This window comes from Notothenia rossii (genome assembly GCF_949606895.1).
Source record: "Notothenia rossii genome assembly, chromosome: 3".
Classification (NCBI taxonomy): domain Eukaryota; kingdom Metazoa; phylum Chordata; class Actinopteri; order Perciformes; family Nototheniidae; genus Notothenia; species Notothenia rossii.
Genome location: NC_136901.1, coordinates 73,803,268 through 73,823,245, shown reverse-complemented (window position 1 = coordinate 73,823,245; position 19,978 = coordinate 73,803,268). Strand labels below are relative to the sequence as shown.

The 19,978-nt window shown below is 42.9% G+C and overlaps 1 protein-coding gene across 2 annotated transcripts; it reads left to right on the top strand.

The window, feature by feature from the left end:
* The first annotated feature begins 88 nt into the window (after positions 1-88).
* On the top strand, positions 89-19,740 carry kdm3b (lysine (K)-specific demethylase 3B). 2 transcript variants are annotated; one of them, XM_079671792.1, is made up of 25 exons: positions 89-625; positions 4,328-4,492; positions 5,133-5,246; positions 5,621-5,726; positions 5,913-6,037; positions 6,302-6,361; positions 6,508-7,200; positions 7,300-8,473; positions 8,548-8,761; positions 8,910-9,124; positions 9,241-9,393; positions 9,569-9,676; positions 9,798-9,925; positions 10,013-10,316; positions 10,430-10,683; positions 11,176-11,448; positions 11,574-11,745; positions 11,838-11,928; positions 12,357-12,487; positions 12,603-12,722; positions 13,064-13,087; positions 16,430-16,569; positions 17,981-18,157; positions 18,279-18,413; positions 18,654-19,740. In XM_079671792.1, exons 1-25 carry the CDS (start codon positions 425-427, stop codon positions 18,726-18,728), a joined length of 5,352 nt encoding a protein of 1,783 aa, XP_079527918.1. In that variant the 5' UTR covers positions 89-424; the 3' UTR covers positions 18,729-19,740. The 2 variants fall into 2 exon arrangements, with proteins under 2 accessions (XP_079527918.1, XP_079527917.1); XM_079671791.1 differs by having other exon boundaries at positions 90-625; positions 10,010-10,316.
* The last annotated feature ends 238 nt before the right edge of the window (positions 19,741-19,978 follow it).

Sequence of the window (19,978 nt, the reverse complement as noted above, 5' to 3'; positions counted from 1 at the left end):
TTTTCCACCTCTTATATCAGGAGAGACAATACACTTAACACTGCGGAAAACCCTGACAACTGCCACCCTCCAGTGCTCGATGATAACCATAACCGGATCCACCTGCAGGCCAGCCGCTGGAGGCCGCTGTTTCCGCACGTGCTGGCTCTCTGTCTCCGCAGTGCTGCCTGTCTACGAGGAGTGCGTTTGATTGTTGCAGGGCTCAATGGCGGACAGAGCAGGATAGTCGCGTTAGCACCGAGGACAATAACATCTCCACTGCGTTTAATCCCGGCGTGACCCGGTCCGCCGCTGCGTGCACCTGGTGCACCGGTAGTTACATTAAACACAGAGTCTCCGCTGCTGCTTGGTGGTCTGGAGTTCCCGTCCCAAGTTACTCTGTTCACGGTGGCTCACTGAAGGCAGCTAGCTTGCGAGCAAAATCATGGGGGACTCTCTCGAGCTGATAGGGAAGCGTCTCTTTCTCCTCCTCGACGACGGCAGGTCTGCAAATGGATCCGAGCCAGAGCAGGCTGCCTGGGCCCGGGACTGGCTGCGGGGCACGGTGCGGGCGGTGAGCGTCATCGGCCTGGCCGCCCCGGAGGGAGGAGAGGCGACAACAACAAGCCCTGCTGCAGGGCTGACGGTCAGTGTTTACATACAAGAGATACCGTACTGCGTAGCTTCATACTGCCTAATTCATATATAAAATGTTTACTAGCTATTAAGTATGCGTGTGGCCTCGTTTAATTGATTTCAACCGTCCATGTTGGCACGTTTGTCGGCAGTTAACGCACGCTCCTGCATTTATATTAGCAAGCTACAAGTCGCAGGCAGTGAGGCGAAGCTAAACTCGAGGCCGAGGATTTTCTGGCCTTTGCTTTGTTCGCTTGTTCGCTTGTTAACGAATGTCATTAAGCTCCACCAGTATTTTGTTTAACTTCGTAGCAATCAATTACACGGTTCATATGCAGCAGAGATAACTTAACGAACACGATATTGTATTAAATTGCTCGCAAAGCTAAGTGAAATCAGCATTAGCTTGTCAATTCCCATCGTTAGTTATAGTGAGTTAAAGGCCTTACAAGTTCATATGAGGGTGAAGCAGGGATTCCTTCCACTTCACTATTTCAATGTTCAGACCCACACACTAGTTTGTAATCTGATAAACTATTGAATGTATGACATTAATATTTTCTAGCTGTTACCGTAGATACATTTGGTTGAGAATTGTACACTTTTTGGGTGGTGTTGGTGAATGACCTATATTTTGGCTTTAACGATAGTGAGTGGTGTAAAGTAACTAGGTATATTTAGTGAAATACTACTTAAGTCCAATTTTGAGGGGCTTTTAATCATCTACATGTATTTAATAACTTTAGTTACCTTGCAGATTTGGATTAATGGTGTGAAATATAATCAACTCTTAAATAAGACTTTAGTTACACCTAAAGTCAATTCACAAGCTAACATGCAGTATACAAATCAATTAAAACTGGCTGCCCATTTACCAGCTTTGATAAACACAAACATGTATCAATGACTATAAACAGAACATCATATATATTATATTAGCCAAACTGCATAATTTTTACTTTTATTTACGAAAGATTTTTAATGCAGGACTTTTACTTGTAACAGAGTATGCTTACACTGTGGTAGTTCTACTTTTACTTAATTACACGATCCGAGTACTTCTTCCACCTCTGCTAGTTTGTAATCTGATAAACTCTTGAATGAACAACATTAATCCTTTCAAGAACAACATTAATCCTTTCAAGCTGTTATCGCAGAGACATTTGGTTGAGATTTGTACACACTTTGGTTGGTGGTGGTGATTGACCTATATTTTGGCGTTTGCAATAGTATTCAGTTGTGCAGTTAAAATTATATATATATTTAAATCAACACATTATTAGTGCAGTGCTTTTAAAGTGCAGATTTTCTCGTACAGAATATAATCAATGATTCATCGGAGCTAGGTTAATTGGCTTGAAAATCACATGATATCAATTAATGTAGAGTAAGGATTTAATAAATGAATTTGGTCCATTTTGGCAGATTATTAAAAAGAATAGCACAACATAATAATTAATGGTCCTTAGTTTGTTGCAGAAGGGACCTTTTTACATTTAAAACAGTACATTGAATCAAGAAAGTATCTCTTACTGCTGAACATGTGTAAATGGAGGGCCACAATGGCGAAATGCAAACAGATGCATATTTGCACAATGTGGCTCAAATTCATGCAGTGACATTTCCACTGTGTAGAAAATATCAGATTACAAGAAAACATGTAGCTATATCAAGTTTTTATTTTCTTAGTTAGATAACTACAGTAACATAATTTCAGTTGTGGAACCCATCTATTACAGTACAACATTTCTCCAAGCGAGATAAACAATTGCTGCAGGCAATGTTGGAACACACCTTGGTAATGGGATCATGGAGCATCGCCTTGTATCAAAAGATAACAAAAATGTTTTGGCTCTTCAAGAAAAATCCATTTATGCTCCAGGATATATAAAACGGTTTTGTTCAATCTCTGTACCGATAGCATCTGATAAGATTCAGTTGGCGCATATTTGACTCAATAGGGATTTGCTTTTCATTCATTGATGAATATGGAACCACAACCCTGCAGATTTTAAACGACAATTTATCCGTCAACTTATACCATTTATTATGTTGACCTAGGGATGTGCGCTAGGTGGTATGCAAAAAGATAAATGGAAATCACATATCGCCAACTATTCACAATAAACTCCAGGATGCATATAGTGATGGGCTGTCGGATTTTTTCGGAAGGAATTTTGCACTAGTTAAACTTTGTGACATCAAAATCATTTGTGGCTTTACACTGGTGCCTCCATTCGTTATTGTTTGAAGAGTTGACTAACCCAAACAAAGTGAAACATTAACTTATGGTATTCTCTAGTCAAAAGGATATTTTGGTTTTCTTTGCTCAGGTTTATAATATCACTCTCTAAGGGAGAACGGCAGCCACCTCAATGCAATTACTTGCAGAATTGCAATTTGATAATACACAGACCTTATTGTTAACAGTGTTATGTTTTTATTATATTAAACTTAAGAAATAGTCCATATCTATCTAAACTTCAGCAGGTGAGCGATTGCCTGGTCATTCACACAGATGTTGTTAACCAATAACAGCTACAGGGTGGGGGTTTCAGACAGGCACACTCCAATAACAGACCTGTCTGTTTCTCACAACTTTTTTAAAAAACAATTGTAGCCTAAAGCTTAACTGTGTCTGTTTTTTCTTCACTCAAGCACAAAGTATATTAAACCTCTGCCATCAACTTTATAACTGATAAATAGGAGGTGTCATGGTGTCCTCAGTAAGTGTGATCAAAGTCAATAACAGTACACATATCACATGCATTTCATGAGGAGAATCAGGTTCACTTTGTGTAGAAGTTAATTTAGACTTTAAAACTTTGGTCAAACAAGTGTCATTGTTCAGTTTATTTTTCCGTAGTGAATCAATGCATATGCATACCAGTCTTGCTTGTGGTTGAACCATGAGTCATAACAAACTATCTGGGAAGTCTTGTTTAAACAACAGATTTGTTGGTAAAGATTTACCAGACGCCACAACGGTTTGTAATCATCTTTACTCTGCAAACCTTTGTTCTTCAGCTGATCAGCCCTGCGCTGTTTGGCCGCCCCCTCTTCCATGGGCATTGGCACCCCAGATGCGCTGACCAATCGCTTCATTCAAATTAAAGAGAGGGTTGCGTTTTTCAAAAAAGAGCGACTGTCATGTGAATCTATCCCCCAAACTACCCCATGGACTTCTCAGTGGCCAGCAGATACTACAGGACAGACAGTCAGAGTTTAGACACAACCACACAGCTATATACGTTGAACTCTAATATTCGGGCTATGACATATTTAAAAAAAACTTTGATATTGATGCGAGAAATAAAAAAAAAATCATATCATTTAACATACTAAATGTAATATAACTGAAGGGAAAATGGACTATGTTAAAGTAGCTTTGTGAGTAATGATTGACAGGCCATTGGCCAACCAGTCAGAGTCAAATTGTAGTTCTATGCTAGTGCTACCCAACTCTTGCTCGAGTAGTGAAGGGGCCCCTTTACAGTCTTATCAGCATTAAATATACAAAGTTAGTTATATGTGATCTATTGTCCCATTGACATTTTTGGCATAGATAAACGGTAGAATGTAAATTCTTTGAACAAACATTCAACATTTTCTGAGCATATTTCCACCATTTTTAATTAACATGTTCTAAAGTTACGGTTGGTGAGCAGTCCTTTTGTTTATGTTCTGCTTCTCTCTGTTTTTCTGACTGCAGGTATTCGTGGAGTTTGAAAATGTGGTGCAGAGCTGTTCTTGGGTGCAAGTGTATGACAAGGGGGTGAAAGCACTGTTGGTGGAGGACTCCATTGTTTGGGCCAATCGAAGTGATGGCACTGGGACTGCCGGGGCCCCAACATCCTCCGCAGCCTGGCCCGCTCTGGTGGGTGCTCAGTGTGACCGTCTGCATCATGCAAACAAGTCTATCTTTGAAACAATCTGAATTACCTGCTGACAGGGGGAATAGACATCAGGAGCAAACGATTATTAGCTCATTTAAAGGAACACAAATTCAATATCAGCAATGTTTTTTGTCACGGATCTGCTGGAAAATGAATAATTGTTGCCACACACACCCTGAAGCGTTAGTAGCTAGGCCAAGTAAAGGGCAACTTCCCCCCAAAATTTGAAATTAGTCTATTTAATTTTTGCAGCTGTCGCACAGATTAGATTTATAATATAAACATGTTTTCATCTCAAACCCCACAGGGGAACATGCACTTTGCACTAAACCCTGATATAGTTTATATATGATTTTAACTGCCCAGGGCCACCCACACATAGAGGTGGCTAAAAACAAATGTCTAACTAACTGGAATAGTTGTTTTTGAATCAGATATGACTCACTGTAACATGACCAAAATGTTTGAGACATGAAGACCATCATTGTTTATTTAGCCTAGATAGATTCCAGTTAGCTGCATTGTTTTGAGATGTACAATGAGATGTTCCCGTTACATCTGTGCTATTGAAGGAAATGGAAATATTCAGAAGAATCTAAGATTTGCACCCTTTTTCCTCAGGTCTTCCGTTCCCTGGTGGACAGAGTGGGTTTAGGATCGGTCGTTCCTGTGGAGTATTTTGGAAACAAGAATTTTGAATTCTTGTCTGATAACAAAACTTTTCAGAGGTTTGAGGTGTGTACGTCAGCTTTACAATGTGTGTTACGCCTTAAATGATTAGTTCATAATATATCAGTAATTTTACATATAACATATTTTTCTAGAATGATTTTAGAATAACAAAATAAATAACATATCTACTTGTTCAGCATCACAATTGGGATTTTGTTTCATTTGAGTGTAAATTAAGAGCTTCTGTTACGTACTTATCAGAGATAGTTTACAATTTCATGAAAAGGACATTAGTTATTACCCAAAAATGAATGACACCTATCACCTGCAGTTGTTAGGTATAGTGCTGGTGTTCTTTCCTGCATTATTCAGTGTGTGATTTTACATTATTGCTGTTCCACCATCACTATGTTTTACGGGCGTGGTTGTTTGTGCAGATTGACAAAGACCTGAGACACCCTTTGCTGTTGGAGCAGCCCTCCCTGCAGGCTGCCGTCTCCAGCTGGCGTACTGACTTTGAACTGCAGGAGATCTTCAGGAAGGGTTAGTTCAACCGTCACCCGTTTTTTATGTTCTTTTCTTTTACTACCTCCATATGTTCTTAAGGTGTTGAATCTCAAGGTTTCATTCATTTCTTTTTGGGAATTTAGCATTAGCAACCTTGGAATAACTGTAATAATAATCTGCCAAAAATAGAATTCCTTCTTTACTCCCTGTTCCTGCCTTTAGGTTCCTACACCATTCAAGGACGCAGGGTTCGTGTGTACCAGCCAGAGTTTGAAGAATACTGGGCCTCAGGACTGGTCTCACAGCACGACCCGATCTCACACATCATGGAGATTACCTTAGATAAGGTGAATAACACTGGGATTATTGTTACAAGTCTAACTTTGATGTGTTAGAAATCAATAGATCAAAACACAACTAAAAACTATTTGTGACATATAGGGGTTAATTTTAAGTCACGTTCACAACAGATACATTCGGCTGTTCAGATGACCATATTGCCTTACTTGGTGTTTGTATTTATAAGAAACGGGATAGATGTTTACAAGCCATATTTTCTAAAAATATAATCTGGTCATGATGATAAAATATGTACCTTTTTGTTGTTGTAGGGAGACGAAACCCAGATGGTAGATCCTCGTGTGATACATGTCATGCTGGCAGAGGAGGAGGTACGGTTGTCATGTTATACATCTTATTTTACTCTGTAATTGGTTCTACTGCACTTTGTATATTGTTGAGGGGCTTTCAGCTTCAGATAGATAGTATTACGTGCATTATGACTTTCTAACATTTCCTTTCTTTTTGACTTGGTAAGAATGGGCGGCGAAGAAAGGACAGTGATGCAATGAAGGGTGACAGTGGGCGCAGGCGTAGGACTGCGTCCGAGGGCGAGGATGACTTGAACTTGAAGCGTTTTAAAGGAGCAGGCGATACGGCAGCTGATGGGCAAAGCTGCGGCGACTTCAACAAAACAGCAGCGGAAGGGATGGGGATCTGGGGCGGAGACTCCGGCGAAAGGGTCAGCAGCACGACCAAAAACGGAAGCTCGTCAGAAAGAACCTTTCCTCAAGGCAGAGTGTCGTCCCCCAACACTAACTCCTCACTTCAGATGGACCAATCGAACGCTACCCCTTCTCGCTTTCCTGCCCATGTGAAAGAAAACGGTCGCCCACTCTCCACACAAGGTGTAGCAGACTCCACTACCGCCGTTACTCACACTCCCACTCCTCCTCCCCTCAAACCAGCCCCCTCTCCTTTCTCCACCACGTCTTTTCCCTCACTAGGCCAGATGCCAAGCCTGGTCCCCGGAGCTCCAGCCCCCAAGGCCTCCCCATCCCCCCAAACCGACCGAGAGGAGGCTTCACAATCAGCTTATTCCAAAACAGCTGCTCTTGTTTCCCCGGGCCCTGTCACCATTTCTTGGTCGCATGACAGCGGCCCCAGTGTGGCACTCTCTGCGTCTGTGGGTTTTACTCCTAAAGCCCCCACCTGGGGAAGCCAGACTGAGGTAAGACGATCAATATAGTCATACCATTAGGTTAAGCCTTTGCAAGTCATTTGAGTTTTGTAACATTATTTCACATTGTCATATTGCTTTGTTTCTTAGGGCTCCAAAACGGCGTCAGGTTTTCGTATGCCCCAAACTGGACCCTCTCAGACCAATGGAGCTCCTTCCACCACCACAACCTCCCAGGATACTCCCAGGCCCTTTGGCTTCGGCTTTGGAGGGGCAAAGAATGAGACTCAATCCAAGCAAGACCAAAACTTGTTTATTCAATGCATGACTCAGAATTCTGGGTCCAGCCCAAGCCTAGCTGCTGGTCAGACGCAGTCCAAGGATACCAATTATTTCACCGCAGTGTCTGAGAGCCTGAGTAAGGAGCCCCCAAGCCTTTTCAAGTCCACAGCCTCCACTGAAGGGCAGAAAAAGCATGAGCAGCCCAAAGTGCCTGAGACCCATTCAGCGGGAAATGGTGTGCTCAATAAATCGTCACCGACCTTCCAGGGCATGGCTAGCTCTGCAGGAGGAAGAGGCCCTGGTCTGAGCATCGGTGGTCTCCCTGCAGCCTCTGGAGCTCAAAGTACTTCTAAGAAGAGCAGTAATAATGGGACTTCTGTGGGAGGCTTAGGACTGCAATCTGGGTTTAATACTTCAGATAGCCACCAGAACCTTTTCCTGCAGGCCTCCAAAGAGCCTGCTAATCCATTTCTGGCATATGGGGACAAAACTGCCCACACCTCCTTTGCTGGCCTCTCAGGGGCCGAGTCACAGACCCTTGGTTCTGCCTCGGACAGCAAGCCAAACCTGTTCACTATGGCCGAGCCACCTAAGGGGATTCTGTCTTCCCCTTTCCCAGCACCCTCAGCAGCTGCGTCACCCAGCTCTTCGTCTTCACCAGTACCGACCTCATCACAGAGGTCACAGAGTGAAGGGACTGTGGCAAAGGAGGAGCAGGAAGTTGGAGAGATGCCTTCATCCACCTCAGCATGCCCCTTGTTTAGGAGCACCGGCCCAGGTGGAATAGAAGATGTCCCGGCGTCCTTTGACCAGAGCCAGTCTCAGAAGTTTTCCCTGGAGGACAGGGGCCAATCGTCCAAACGTGACTCTGGTGACTCCAGCTGCAACAGTGACCTGTCAGACCTGAGTGAGAATGAAGAGGGCCCAGAGAAAGGCCAGATCCCAGGACGACCACCACTCCCTGTCAAGGATGCTGCCATGTTGCAGAAAACTAAGGTCCAGGGGGTAGCTAAGGGCCGTCCACGTAACAAGCCTTTTAAAGGTAAGTACTTGGTCTCTTTCTTGTTAGTTGTTACAAACTGAGCATTAGAATTAACGCCAAGTTGTCTCCTGCAGTGGGCCAGTCTGTACTGAAAGACCAGAGCAAAGTCCGGCGTCTGAAGCAGTCTGGCGAGTCCTTCCTCCAGGACGGCTCCTGCATCAATGTGGCCCCTCACTTGCACAAGTGCCGCGAGTGCCGCCTGGAGCGCTACCGTAAATATCGTACTACAGGCGAAGACAGCGACGACGACGACCCAAATGTGTCCTGTCGGTTCTTCCACTTCAGAAGGTACACATTTATATTTTGTACAGCCGTACAATTTGTTTATGAGCGTCAATGAGAAAATGATATATATTTATCCGAAACGAGGAAGCAATCCTTAATCGTTCAACAATGTTTTACAGAATCAACCTTTTTTTTTTCTCCCTGTGACCAGGTTGGCTTTCACTCGGAAAGGTATACTGCGTGTAGAAGGCTTCCTGAGTCCGCAGCAGAGCGATTCCATGGCCATGGGTCTGTGGCTACCTGCTCCCGCCGTCCAAGAGGGCCTCGACCTCGATACATCCAAGTACATCCTGGCCAATGTGGGAGACCAGTTCTGCCAGTTGGTCATGTCTGAGAAGGAGGCCATGATGATGGTGGAGCCTCACCGTGAGTACAAAGACATTTTTGTATTCACATGTAGTGTGCTATTTTGTCTTTTCATTTTGTCTCTCACACTGTCAGAAGTGTCTATAAGCCTGTTTTGTTTTTGGGCTGTCCTTCAGAGAAAGTGGCATGGAAACGAGCAGTGCGCGGTGTCAGAGAAATGTGTGACGTGTGTGAGACCACGCTCTTCAACATCCACTGGGTGTGTCGTAAGTGTGGCTTTGGAGTGTGTCTGGACTGCTATCGGCTCCGCAGGAACAGGCCAAGGGAGGGTGAGTCATTACATAAACCATAAAGAAAATGTTAGAGCCAACCAAACCTGCTGTATATTATAGCATCATTTTATTTTGTTACAGTAATGGGAAGAAAATCTTAACTCGGTTAATACTTTGTGTGGTTGTTTTGAGTGCGTTGAAAAAACAAAGGTGTATGTGTTCTTTCTTCCAGATGTAGATGAAAGGCCTGAGGATGAGGTTTTCTCTTGGTTAAAGTGTGCCAAGGGCCAACCCCATGAGCCACAGAACCTCATGCCTACACAGATAATACCTGGGACAGGTAACATGAACATTATGATGGAATCATCAAAACCCACCGCACAAGCATCAAGTGATTATGTATGATCTTGTATTAGATCATCAAGGGGTGTAATTATTTACTTTCTGCCTTTCTCCTTAAGCTCTTTACAGCATTGGCGACATGGTGCACTCGGCGAGAGGCAAGTGGGGTATTAAGGCCAATTGTCCTTGCACCAGCCGACACACCAAGTCTCTAGTACGCCCGAGTGCCCCGAATGGGATTCCACAGGTACTGCTGTTCTCTTATTTCTCCATTCCTGCATTGTGAGCAGGGTTTAAGATGAAGACTAACGTCTGGTTGTGCTCTTCTCAGCAGTCTGCATCAAGCAGCAGCAGCAGTAGTGGCGTCCTCGCTGCGGCTTCGACTTTTGGCACCACCCCAAAATCAGAGGGAGAAACATCAGCAGTCAAAACAGAAACCGCACAAACAGCAGCGCCATCAGACAGCGGGGGAGGAGAAAATGTTGGCAGTATCAGTAACTCCACCAGTGGTACATCCTCCCCCTGTAACCACACCCAGTCCACTGCCAAGGAGTCGCGCTCAGCAGGGGAGGGCAACAGCTCGGCTCTGCACTGGCTGGCAGACTTGGCCACACAGAAAGCCAAGGATGACACCAAGGGTGAGTAGGAAAGAGGAAAGACTGAGTCACTGTAATCTGAGTGCGTAGAAAAAGCACAAAGATCAATATCAACGTTGAACTTCCATCCTCATCCGTCTGCCATTTTCTTCCAGATTCTGGATCCCTCCGCTCCATGATGAGTCAAAACAGCCGGCCTCACTTCGGCCTGGACTCACTCAGTGCCCTTTCAAAGCCTTCTGCTTCCAGTCCTAAGCTATTTAACAGTCTGTTGCTGGGCTCCAGCATGGCCCAGTCCAAACCCGAGGGCTCCAGTCTCCGGGACCTGCTCAACTCCGGGCCGGGGAAACTCCCCCAGGGGCCTGGGGAGAGCGGGGTGCCTTTCCCCTCTGTCTTTACCTCAGCAGGGGTATGTAGAAAGCTTGTATTGTTCCGTGTAGGTTCTGATTTGTATTAGACCTGATCTATTCTTCTATCAGAAACTGGTCTTACTGACAGTCTATTTAGTATGGTGTAATCCCATACCAACAAGAGTGTCAGTAAGACCACTTTCTGATTGAAGAACAGATCAGGTTTATTTCAAATGAAAACAGTTTGAATCACTCTTTACAAAGTGCATGCATTATTAAATAGTGAAAGTGTTTTATAGTACCAATTTACATTTTAAGTAAAAAGTGTAATTGTATCTGTGTAGCCTAAGTATAAGGAGATGGAATGTAAAGAATACATTTATAGATTTTAAATTGTATTTCTGCTGGTTATGAGCGTTGTAATAAAGCAGAGCATTAACTCTGAAAATATGAGGCTTTACTCAAAGGATGTCTAACGATTATTCGGTCTGTTTAGCTGCACGTATAAATGCATTGCTAAGTAATCAAAAACGTGTTTTTATGTCTGCCAGAGTGACAAGCTGAAGAGCAGCCTCCCGAACTTCCTGGATCACATCATCGCTTCGGTCGTGGAGACCAAGAAAGCAGAAGGCCGCCGGACCGGGGCCTCTGAGGGCGGAGAGCTCGGGGTGTTGGGGGGCCGCAAAGACGGAGTCATGGGCCTGAGTGTTTTGGAACCACATACCTCCCACTCCTGGCTCTGTGACGGACGACTCCTCTGCCTACAGGACCCCAGCAACAGCAACAACTGGAAGATCTTCAGAGAGTGCTGGAAGCAGGGACAAGTAAGAGCAACAATGAGTGTAACGCCCGAGGCATCTCCGGCAGAACCATGACGGAGATGAACTAGAAAGGTTTGACTGAAACATTATTCCTTGGTCAACTGTCTTTTCTATTGTCTTTTATCCAGCCGGTGTTGGTGTCAGGGATACATAAACGGCTGAAAGAGAATCTGTGGCGGCCTGATGCTTTCAGTAGGGAGTTTGGTGACCAGGATGTGGACCTGGTCAACTGTAGAAACTGTGCTATCATCTCTGATGTGAAGGTACGAGACTTCTGGGACGGCTTCGAGATCATCTCCAGTAAGTGAACAATTTTTAAATGAAGTCCATGTTAAGTTTTAGCCCCTGTTTCACTCAGAAATGATGCCTAATGTGTTTTTCTGTGAATGCAGAGCGACTGCAAGACACTGAGGGCCAGCCCATGGTATTAAAATTAAAGGATTGGCCTCCAGGTGAAGACTTCAGGGACATGATGCCCACAAGGTGAGACACCCACAAATATGTTTCTTCTTTTATGCATTCACTAACTAAACCAAGATTCATTCCCAAAGGTCTTTACAAATATATATGTTTACTTACTATATGTATTATAATCTATATCATATGAGTTTATAATATGTATACTTTAACCAAAAGGTCATCATGTGGAATCTGGGTTCATTAATAGTCATTTGACCCGTTATTAGATTAATAATGTTAGCATTTAGTTTCCCTGTAATTTGATGGTTTGTACCTCTTTGTTTTCTACATGCATGCACTTATACTAACTTGTTCAAATGTGTAACAATCACCTTTTTATTTTGCGCCCATTTTTGTAATTTAAAAACAAAACTATGAAGCGAGTTGGGTCTTGGTTTGTTTTTGTGGAACAATACAATCTCATTTGTGGACATTCTTTCCCACTTGGCCAGGTTTGATGATCTGATGGATAACCTCCCTTTGCCTGAGTACACAAAAAGAGATGGCCGTTTAAACCTCGCCGCCCGTCTGCCCAACTTTTTTGTGCGTCCTGATCTTGGACCTAAGATGTACAACGCCTATGGTGAGAAACTTGGCAGAGCCCCTGTCACCTTAGTTAGACATTTCATGTCTTTTTCCTCCTCCTACTATTTTGGTGTTATCTCGCTCTCAACCCCTCACTCCCTTCTTTCCCTCAGGCTTGACTTCCTCTGAAGACAGGAAGGTGGGAACCACGAATCTCCATCTGGATGTCTCTGATGCCGTCAACGTCATGGTCTATGTTGGCATCCCTCAAATAGAGGGAGACCCGGGGAAAGGTCAGTGGACTTACACACACGCTCACATTGCATATCTACAATATTACATGGATATGTTTTTTCCCCATACCAGTTGTATACATTATATACATATATACATATACATTGTATAGAGTACAAGTAGGATAAAGAAGAAGTAGCTAAGTTCATACTGGACGATCATCTTTATTGAACTGATCCCTCCTGAACTATATTGAATAACTTTGTCCAGTCTGTTTCCTGAACTTCATTCTCGTACTGTTATAGTTTACTCCAGGCTTTATTTGCTTGGATAAGACTCTGAAAACACCCCTTGGTGGGTCCCATTTGTTTACATGTTTGGCAACATTTTTCATTCACAGAGGCAGATATCAATGGACGCAAAGGTCTGTAGACTTTCAATTGTATTTCTTCCGTGCATGTCCTTTTTCTTGACTAACTCCCTCTCATCACACCGCTACCCCATCCCTTTCTTATTATCTGTGACGTAGAGACCAGGGGCCGTATTCACAAAGCATTTTATCGTACCGCTAGGAGTGCTCCTAACTCGCGCTAAAACATTTTACGTAGGAGTTTTTTCTTAAAAGTTATTCACAAAGCCGCTGAGACCTACTCATACTAAGGATAAGTCACTAAGAGTGAACTAAGAGTGATGCGCCGTTGCTATGGATTACGTCGATTCTCGTGCATGAGTTTAGAAGCGGTCAGTACCGCGATTGGTTGTTCAGAGCAGGCGGTCTCGGTGAAACCCATCCGCAACATCCCACAAACGAGCCCACTAAAACACCGAAAAACAAGGAAATAGCCTAGGCTAGAAATGTATTCCTATCAAATAGTTATGGACAGTGCCGTTAGCAGAATACACGCATGATGACAAGTTTGTGCAGACCACGATAATGGCGTTGTATATGCACGTTAAAGAGAGAGAGCAAACAATAAGAATACGTAAATTGCATTAAATCAAGGAGGCAATTAAAAGCAGCCTGCAAACTATTATCCAATGAGCATATTTCCAGCACTTAAACACTTTCAATAACAGCCCATACCGCCGTTCAAGTCCCCCTATCATGATGAAGGAAAACAATCTGCGTGTTGATAGAATGTACTTTCTTTCTATTGACGAACACGTCCTCATCTTTTGATGGCGCAATTATTTTTATGTGCGTCCCGTCAATAGCACCGACCACACCGGGCATACCTGCAATTGCCATGAAGTTGGCTTTGATCATGTGTAGTTGTTGATTGTCCAAAGGAAACCGGATAAACTGTTGGATGATATGTGGTCTAGAGAGCGCGTTGATGGTTTGGTTTATGGCACGGCTGACTGATGGTTGCGACATTCCTAAATCGTCGGTATTGCAAAGTTGCATTTTCCCTGTTGCTAAATATCGTAGTGTTGCCAAACCTTTTATTTCCGGACTAATCGGGTTATTCCTGTTAGTCGGGGATGTTATTGCATCCCGCACTAATTCCACAACAAGTTTGATAACCTCACAATTTAGCCTATATCTCTTGATCAATTCACAGTCTTCCATTGTCTCCAAAACATTTCGTCTCGCAGCCATTTTTCAGATTCTTTGTGAATAGGTCTTACTGAGTTAGGAGTCCTCTCGAGGACTTTTAAGCTCTCCTAAACTTAGGTGCTACTTTTAGGCCTAAAATACTTTGTGAATTGCTCTTAGTGAATACAATTAGGATTCCTACATTTAAGGCTGACACGCCCATTATGTTTAGGAGTTTCTCCTAAATTCGCCAGTTAGGAGCTACTTTTAGCCCTAAGATCCTTTGTGAATACAGCCCCTGAGCACTGGGAACTATCTCTTAGTTTTTACTCTGTCACGTTTGTACATTTCTATGTAAACCTTTATTAACACCTTGAATAGATAGCATTGGGGTTTCTAGTGTTGTCCTTCTGAGATCTTGACTTTCTTCTTGTCTTATAGATTTCAGTGTTGGACGTTCTGTTTGGGGAAGGGCTGCATGATATTAGAACAACTGACATTGTAGTTTTTTATTTCCCTACAAATGGGAGCAAAGACAAACATATATACTTTTTGTGCAATCTGAACCACTTTCCGCCCTAATTCCATTCAAGTAACCTATTTATTAAAAAAGGTCACAAAAGATAATATTGCGATACTCAATTATATCAATATTGTCTTGAATCCCTACTGCCATCTTTATACTCCCACACACTCGCTCTCTTAATGCATACATATGGCAGCGGAAATAACAGACTGAGGAAATACCGCTTTAAGCTGGCAAGAAAGGCAAACAACCGTCATGAATGTTTTTAGTATGTTTTGAGGCATTAGAGTTAGCAACAGTGTAGGACCAACCTCAGACTGGATGTGAACGTTGTGTCAGTAATGTGATGCGTGGTCTGCAACATGTCCTTCTCTTTGCCCTGGGGGTTCTCAACTGGTCCAGCCACATGATCCACATTTGTACTTATTCACAACCCAGACATTGTTGATGAAAACATTTATAGTTAAGTCATTTAGAATGCTCTTTATGATAAAAAAAAAAGAAGAAGTTTGCCAAGGTGTGATGACAGCCACATGTGGCAGCTGAAAACAGTATTTCAGGAGACGCTCTGTAAATCAATGCACTTCAGAATAAACCTGTTTTGTCACACAATCAATCAACAAATTTATTAATCCCGCAAGGGGCAATAGGTTATGAGCAGCAGCTTATGTCACAAACACAAGCAGGAACATACAGGAAGAAAACACACAGATACACCTGGGAGCACAGATGTGGATCATTCCAATTTACAATATAAATAGTTCATATCATCACAATAATAAATACATCAATAAATAATCAAGTTAAAAGCCTTTCAAGAATTTGAAAGTTTGAGTGCAGAAGGGATGAATGATGACTACAATCTTGCAGTTCACCTATAATAGACAGGGACCTAATACTGGGTCATGAGCCACCAGTTGAGAACTACAACTCTGCCACAGTGGGCTGGATGTACATTATTTCAGATGTTTAAGATATATGCTCCCAAAGATCAGAATTGACGGACTCCATTAGGCATTTTGCGTTTAGACACTCATCAAAATGGATTAAATAAATGACCGTTGTCTTCAAGTAATGTTGAGACAATAATAATCACAGCTCAAAACCCAAATCATGAGACCACTGATGCCACATGTCCACTGCATGGTTAGACTTAAGTCAACTCACTCTTGTTACCAGGCCTTCTCTCTATATTATTCCCCTGCAGATAGTAGCCCCTCGGTGTAGGCGGGAATTTGATGTGACACTGAATCCTTTCATCGGCAACCCAACAGAGGAATGTCTATCTGCACGTCATCATTTGTAGGGCATATTTTAACAGACTGCCATTTTAGAAGTGAAAAAAACACGTTTGAGTTTATAAAAACCAAATGCTTTTGAAGGTGTCTTGACTATTTAAGCTCTACTGGTCTTGCACCAATCAATCTGACCAATCATTGCTCTGCAGTGTTTTAGCGTCGCCTTTTGCTGGGAACGTCGACTGAGGTTATACAAATTAAAGTACCAGCTGCTAAGATCTAAAACCTTTGATAATGGAAAACCAAGTAAGAGTGGGTTGAGTCGAGGACGGCCATGCAGTGTAAATGCAGCAATAAAGAGGAAACTACCATAAAACCCTTCATGGACATTGCGTAGACACTGCCGCTGACCCTTTGATGCCATCTCTGTGTGTCTGTTGTCATTTATGTTTGTTCCTCCAGAGGTCATGACCACCATCGAGGAGGGCGATGTGGATGAAATGACCAAGAGGAGGGTGTACGAGCAACAGGAGAAACCTGGAGCTCTCTGGCACATCTACGCTGCGAAGGATGCAGAGAAGATCAGAGAGCTGCTCCGCAAGGTCAGCATCTAGCAGATTTCTGTTAGCATTGTGTCTCTGAAGCTGCTTTGTAATTGGCTGTACTTGTAAAATATTTAAACCTCAGACCCAGAGGCCTCTGCAAATATGTATAAAAATAAATGGTTGCAGCGTCGAAGGCGGGCCCCACTCATTCCTGTGGAAGTTGTTAAGTGGTCTAATTTGACTGCTGTCAGTTACCCTGATCTTCCAGCGAGCTTCTGCATCGCTAGCGTTTTCTTTAACCTTAGCTCCCATCTGCTACGGTTTCGGGCTGATTCACATGAACAGAGGAAGGAAAATAACCTGATTTATTCTTAAAATAAATACGATAGGGATTCCTCTTTTGGGCCCACTGGCATCATCTGAATGTGAACATTAAAGGTCCCATGTCATGGCCATTTCCACTGATCATAATTCCATTGTTGAGGTCTACTAGAATAGATTTATATTTTGCAATTTTCCAAAATCACTTGTGTTTCTCATACAGCATCTCTGTAAACCAAGTGTATTCACTGACTTTCACTCTGCCTTTAACGGCTCGTTGTAGCTCCAATAGCTCCAGCCCCCACCCTCCCTGTGAGCACAGTGTGCTCTGATTGGTTGGGACGTTGTGAATCGCGCTGAGCTCCGTGGAGGTGTGGTTTCGTTGTTTAGCGATACACAGCGAAACACAGCCAAACTCACCCTGAGCACACACAAAGTCACAGCCGAAGTAAAAACAATAAGTGTAGCTTGATATTGAGTAAGAAAAAGGTTGATAAACGCTGTGAGAATGGGTCTGCAGAGAGAATTTTGCCACGATCCCAACTGTCTGTTATCAGCCTGCAGCCAGGGAGGAAAGATCAGCAGAGCTGCCTGCACTGAGTGTGTGTGTGAGGTAGTCAGTGGATTGGTCAATTTGGACCAATCAGCGGGGGCTTAACGTAACGGCTCCGCGGACGTGACGTAACGTAACGGCTCCACGGATTGGTCCATTTGGTTCCGGGTAACGCATGACATCATGAGTTACCCGGAAGAATCAATGGACAGTGACGTATCTCCAACGAGGCGTTTTGGGGAGGTATTTTTCTGTGTTAGAGTTTTACTCCCTACAGGGTGTACTTTGAGGGTTTTGACTCTGCACACCGTTTACATGCAGAAAAACCTTCATAACACACAAGGGGACGGGTAATAACCGGAAAAGCATGACATGTGACCTTTAAAGATCTTCCTGGGGGGTTGGATGGCCTGTTGTCACTCATTGTAACACACAAACAAAAATGTGATAGTGAAAAACAATCCTCGTCATGCAGGCTGAGCTGCATTCATTTAATCCTCATCACGCTCCACTGCATGCTCGTTTATCAATCTAAGATTTCAGCAGGTTTCAAACAACAACCAAAGATAATGGTGGTCATTGTTTCTGTGTCAGGTGGGAGAGGAGCAGGGTCAAGAGAACCCTCCAGACCACGACCCCATTCACGACCAGAGCTGGTACCTGGACCAGGTGCTCCGCCGCAGGCTCTATGAAGAATACGGCGTCCAGGGTTGGGCCATTGTACAGTTCTTAGGAGATGCCGTGTTTATCCCTGCTGGAGCGCCACACCAGGTAAGACATGTTGTGTTATATTTAAGAGGCTTGCTAGAAATCCGTTTATTCAGATCATTCAAGATGCTTATTTCTCTTGTTTTAGTAGCCTATTAGTTCATTCTCTGCTCTTCCCCCCCAGGTGCACAACCTGTACAGCTGTATCAAGGTGGCCGAGGACTTTGTGTCTCCTGAGCACGTGAAGCACTGTTTCAGACTGACCCAGGAGTTCAGACACCTGTCCACTACTCATACAAACCACGAAGACAAGCTACAGGTCAATATGCCTTTCTCTCATGCATTTCACTAACCAGTGAATTATGTCCGTTTTTAGTGTTTTTTCACAGCAGTATACCAAAGTGTATTTAATTTGCTGTTGTGCTGGACAACAGATAAAAGGACTTCATGTTCTTCAAAGCATATTTAAGTGAAGCGTGGAAAGACATTTAGATGAGGTGTTTTTTTCTCCATGTCTTTGTTTTAACAGACTCTTTTTTTCTCATATATATTTTCTCAGGTGAAGAACATCATCTTTCATGCAGTGAAGGACGCTGTTGGGACACTGAAGGCCCATGAACCTAGACGCCCTTAGTTCCTCTCACTCAACGCTGTCCCAAAAACAACCACTCCACACACACACACACACACACACACACACACACACACACACACACACACACACACACACACACACACACACACACACACACACACACACACACACACACACACACACACACACACACACACACACACACACACACACACACACACACACACACACACACACACACACACACACACACACACACACACACACACACAACATAAGTACAGGCTGTATGTTTTTTGGGGCAGTGAATGTCAGGGTTAGGGGAAAAATAACATTTGATTTGGGGAGGGATTAGACGGCGATGGGCTTGTCAGCAACTTGATGAAGGAAGCCCTTTAACGCTGTAACGCAGTTTGCTTAAACTCTAGTTGTTTTCCAATTATTATTATTTTGATTAACTCTGTATTTAAGGTCAGTTTTTTCTGTTTGGTTGTTTTCATTGTATATGTAAGATGTTGGAGTTAGGGAGGTAACAACTGACTTTACATTGGAGCAGAGGTTCAGCTAACATTTAAATGACTGACAAAACGTGAGTACTGGGTTAACTTTCCAATAATGAAATGAAATATCTTTTTCTTAAATAGGAGCAAGGTTAACCTGTTTTTATAGAGTTTTTGTTTTCAAACAGCTGATTGCTCCTGCCCTCTGTGGCTGAAACTAATTTACGAAGCAGCAAGTGAGGGGAAGCAGACCAAAGTTTTGTATTTTCGTTTTCTTATTTCACTTTTAGAGTATGTCGTTTTTTCTTTTTATTCACCACAAGGCAATGATCGGAAGGACTTCAGATAGGGCAGGTTTGATTTATTTAGTTTAATTTGTTGGGTCACCTATAATTGTCCCATGGGTTGAATTGAACAACAGACCTCCAACAACTTTGTTTAAGAATCACAATTGCAGCAGAAACGAACTACTGGCCACTAACATTGTATCAATATATATATTGATCTTAGCAGTCTGTTTTGATTTTTCACAATAAAGTTTACAAAAACGATTGTTTGTTTACTGTTTGTTTGTGACACAAAAAAACCTCAGTGTGTAGCTATGGTGTACAAAGCATGGACATGTATTTTATATATCTGAATCAGGGCTGCAACTATTATCTTCATTATCAATTCATCTTTTTTATCAAGTCCAAAAAAAATCCGTTTACAGTAATAATGGAACAGAGAAACTACAAATCCTTTACCAATTCTACTGATTTAAAAAATCTCAATTATTAAAACATTTGG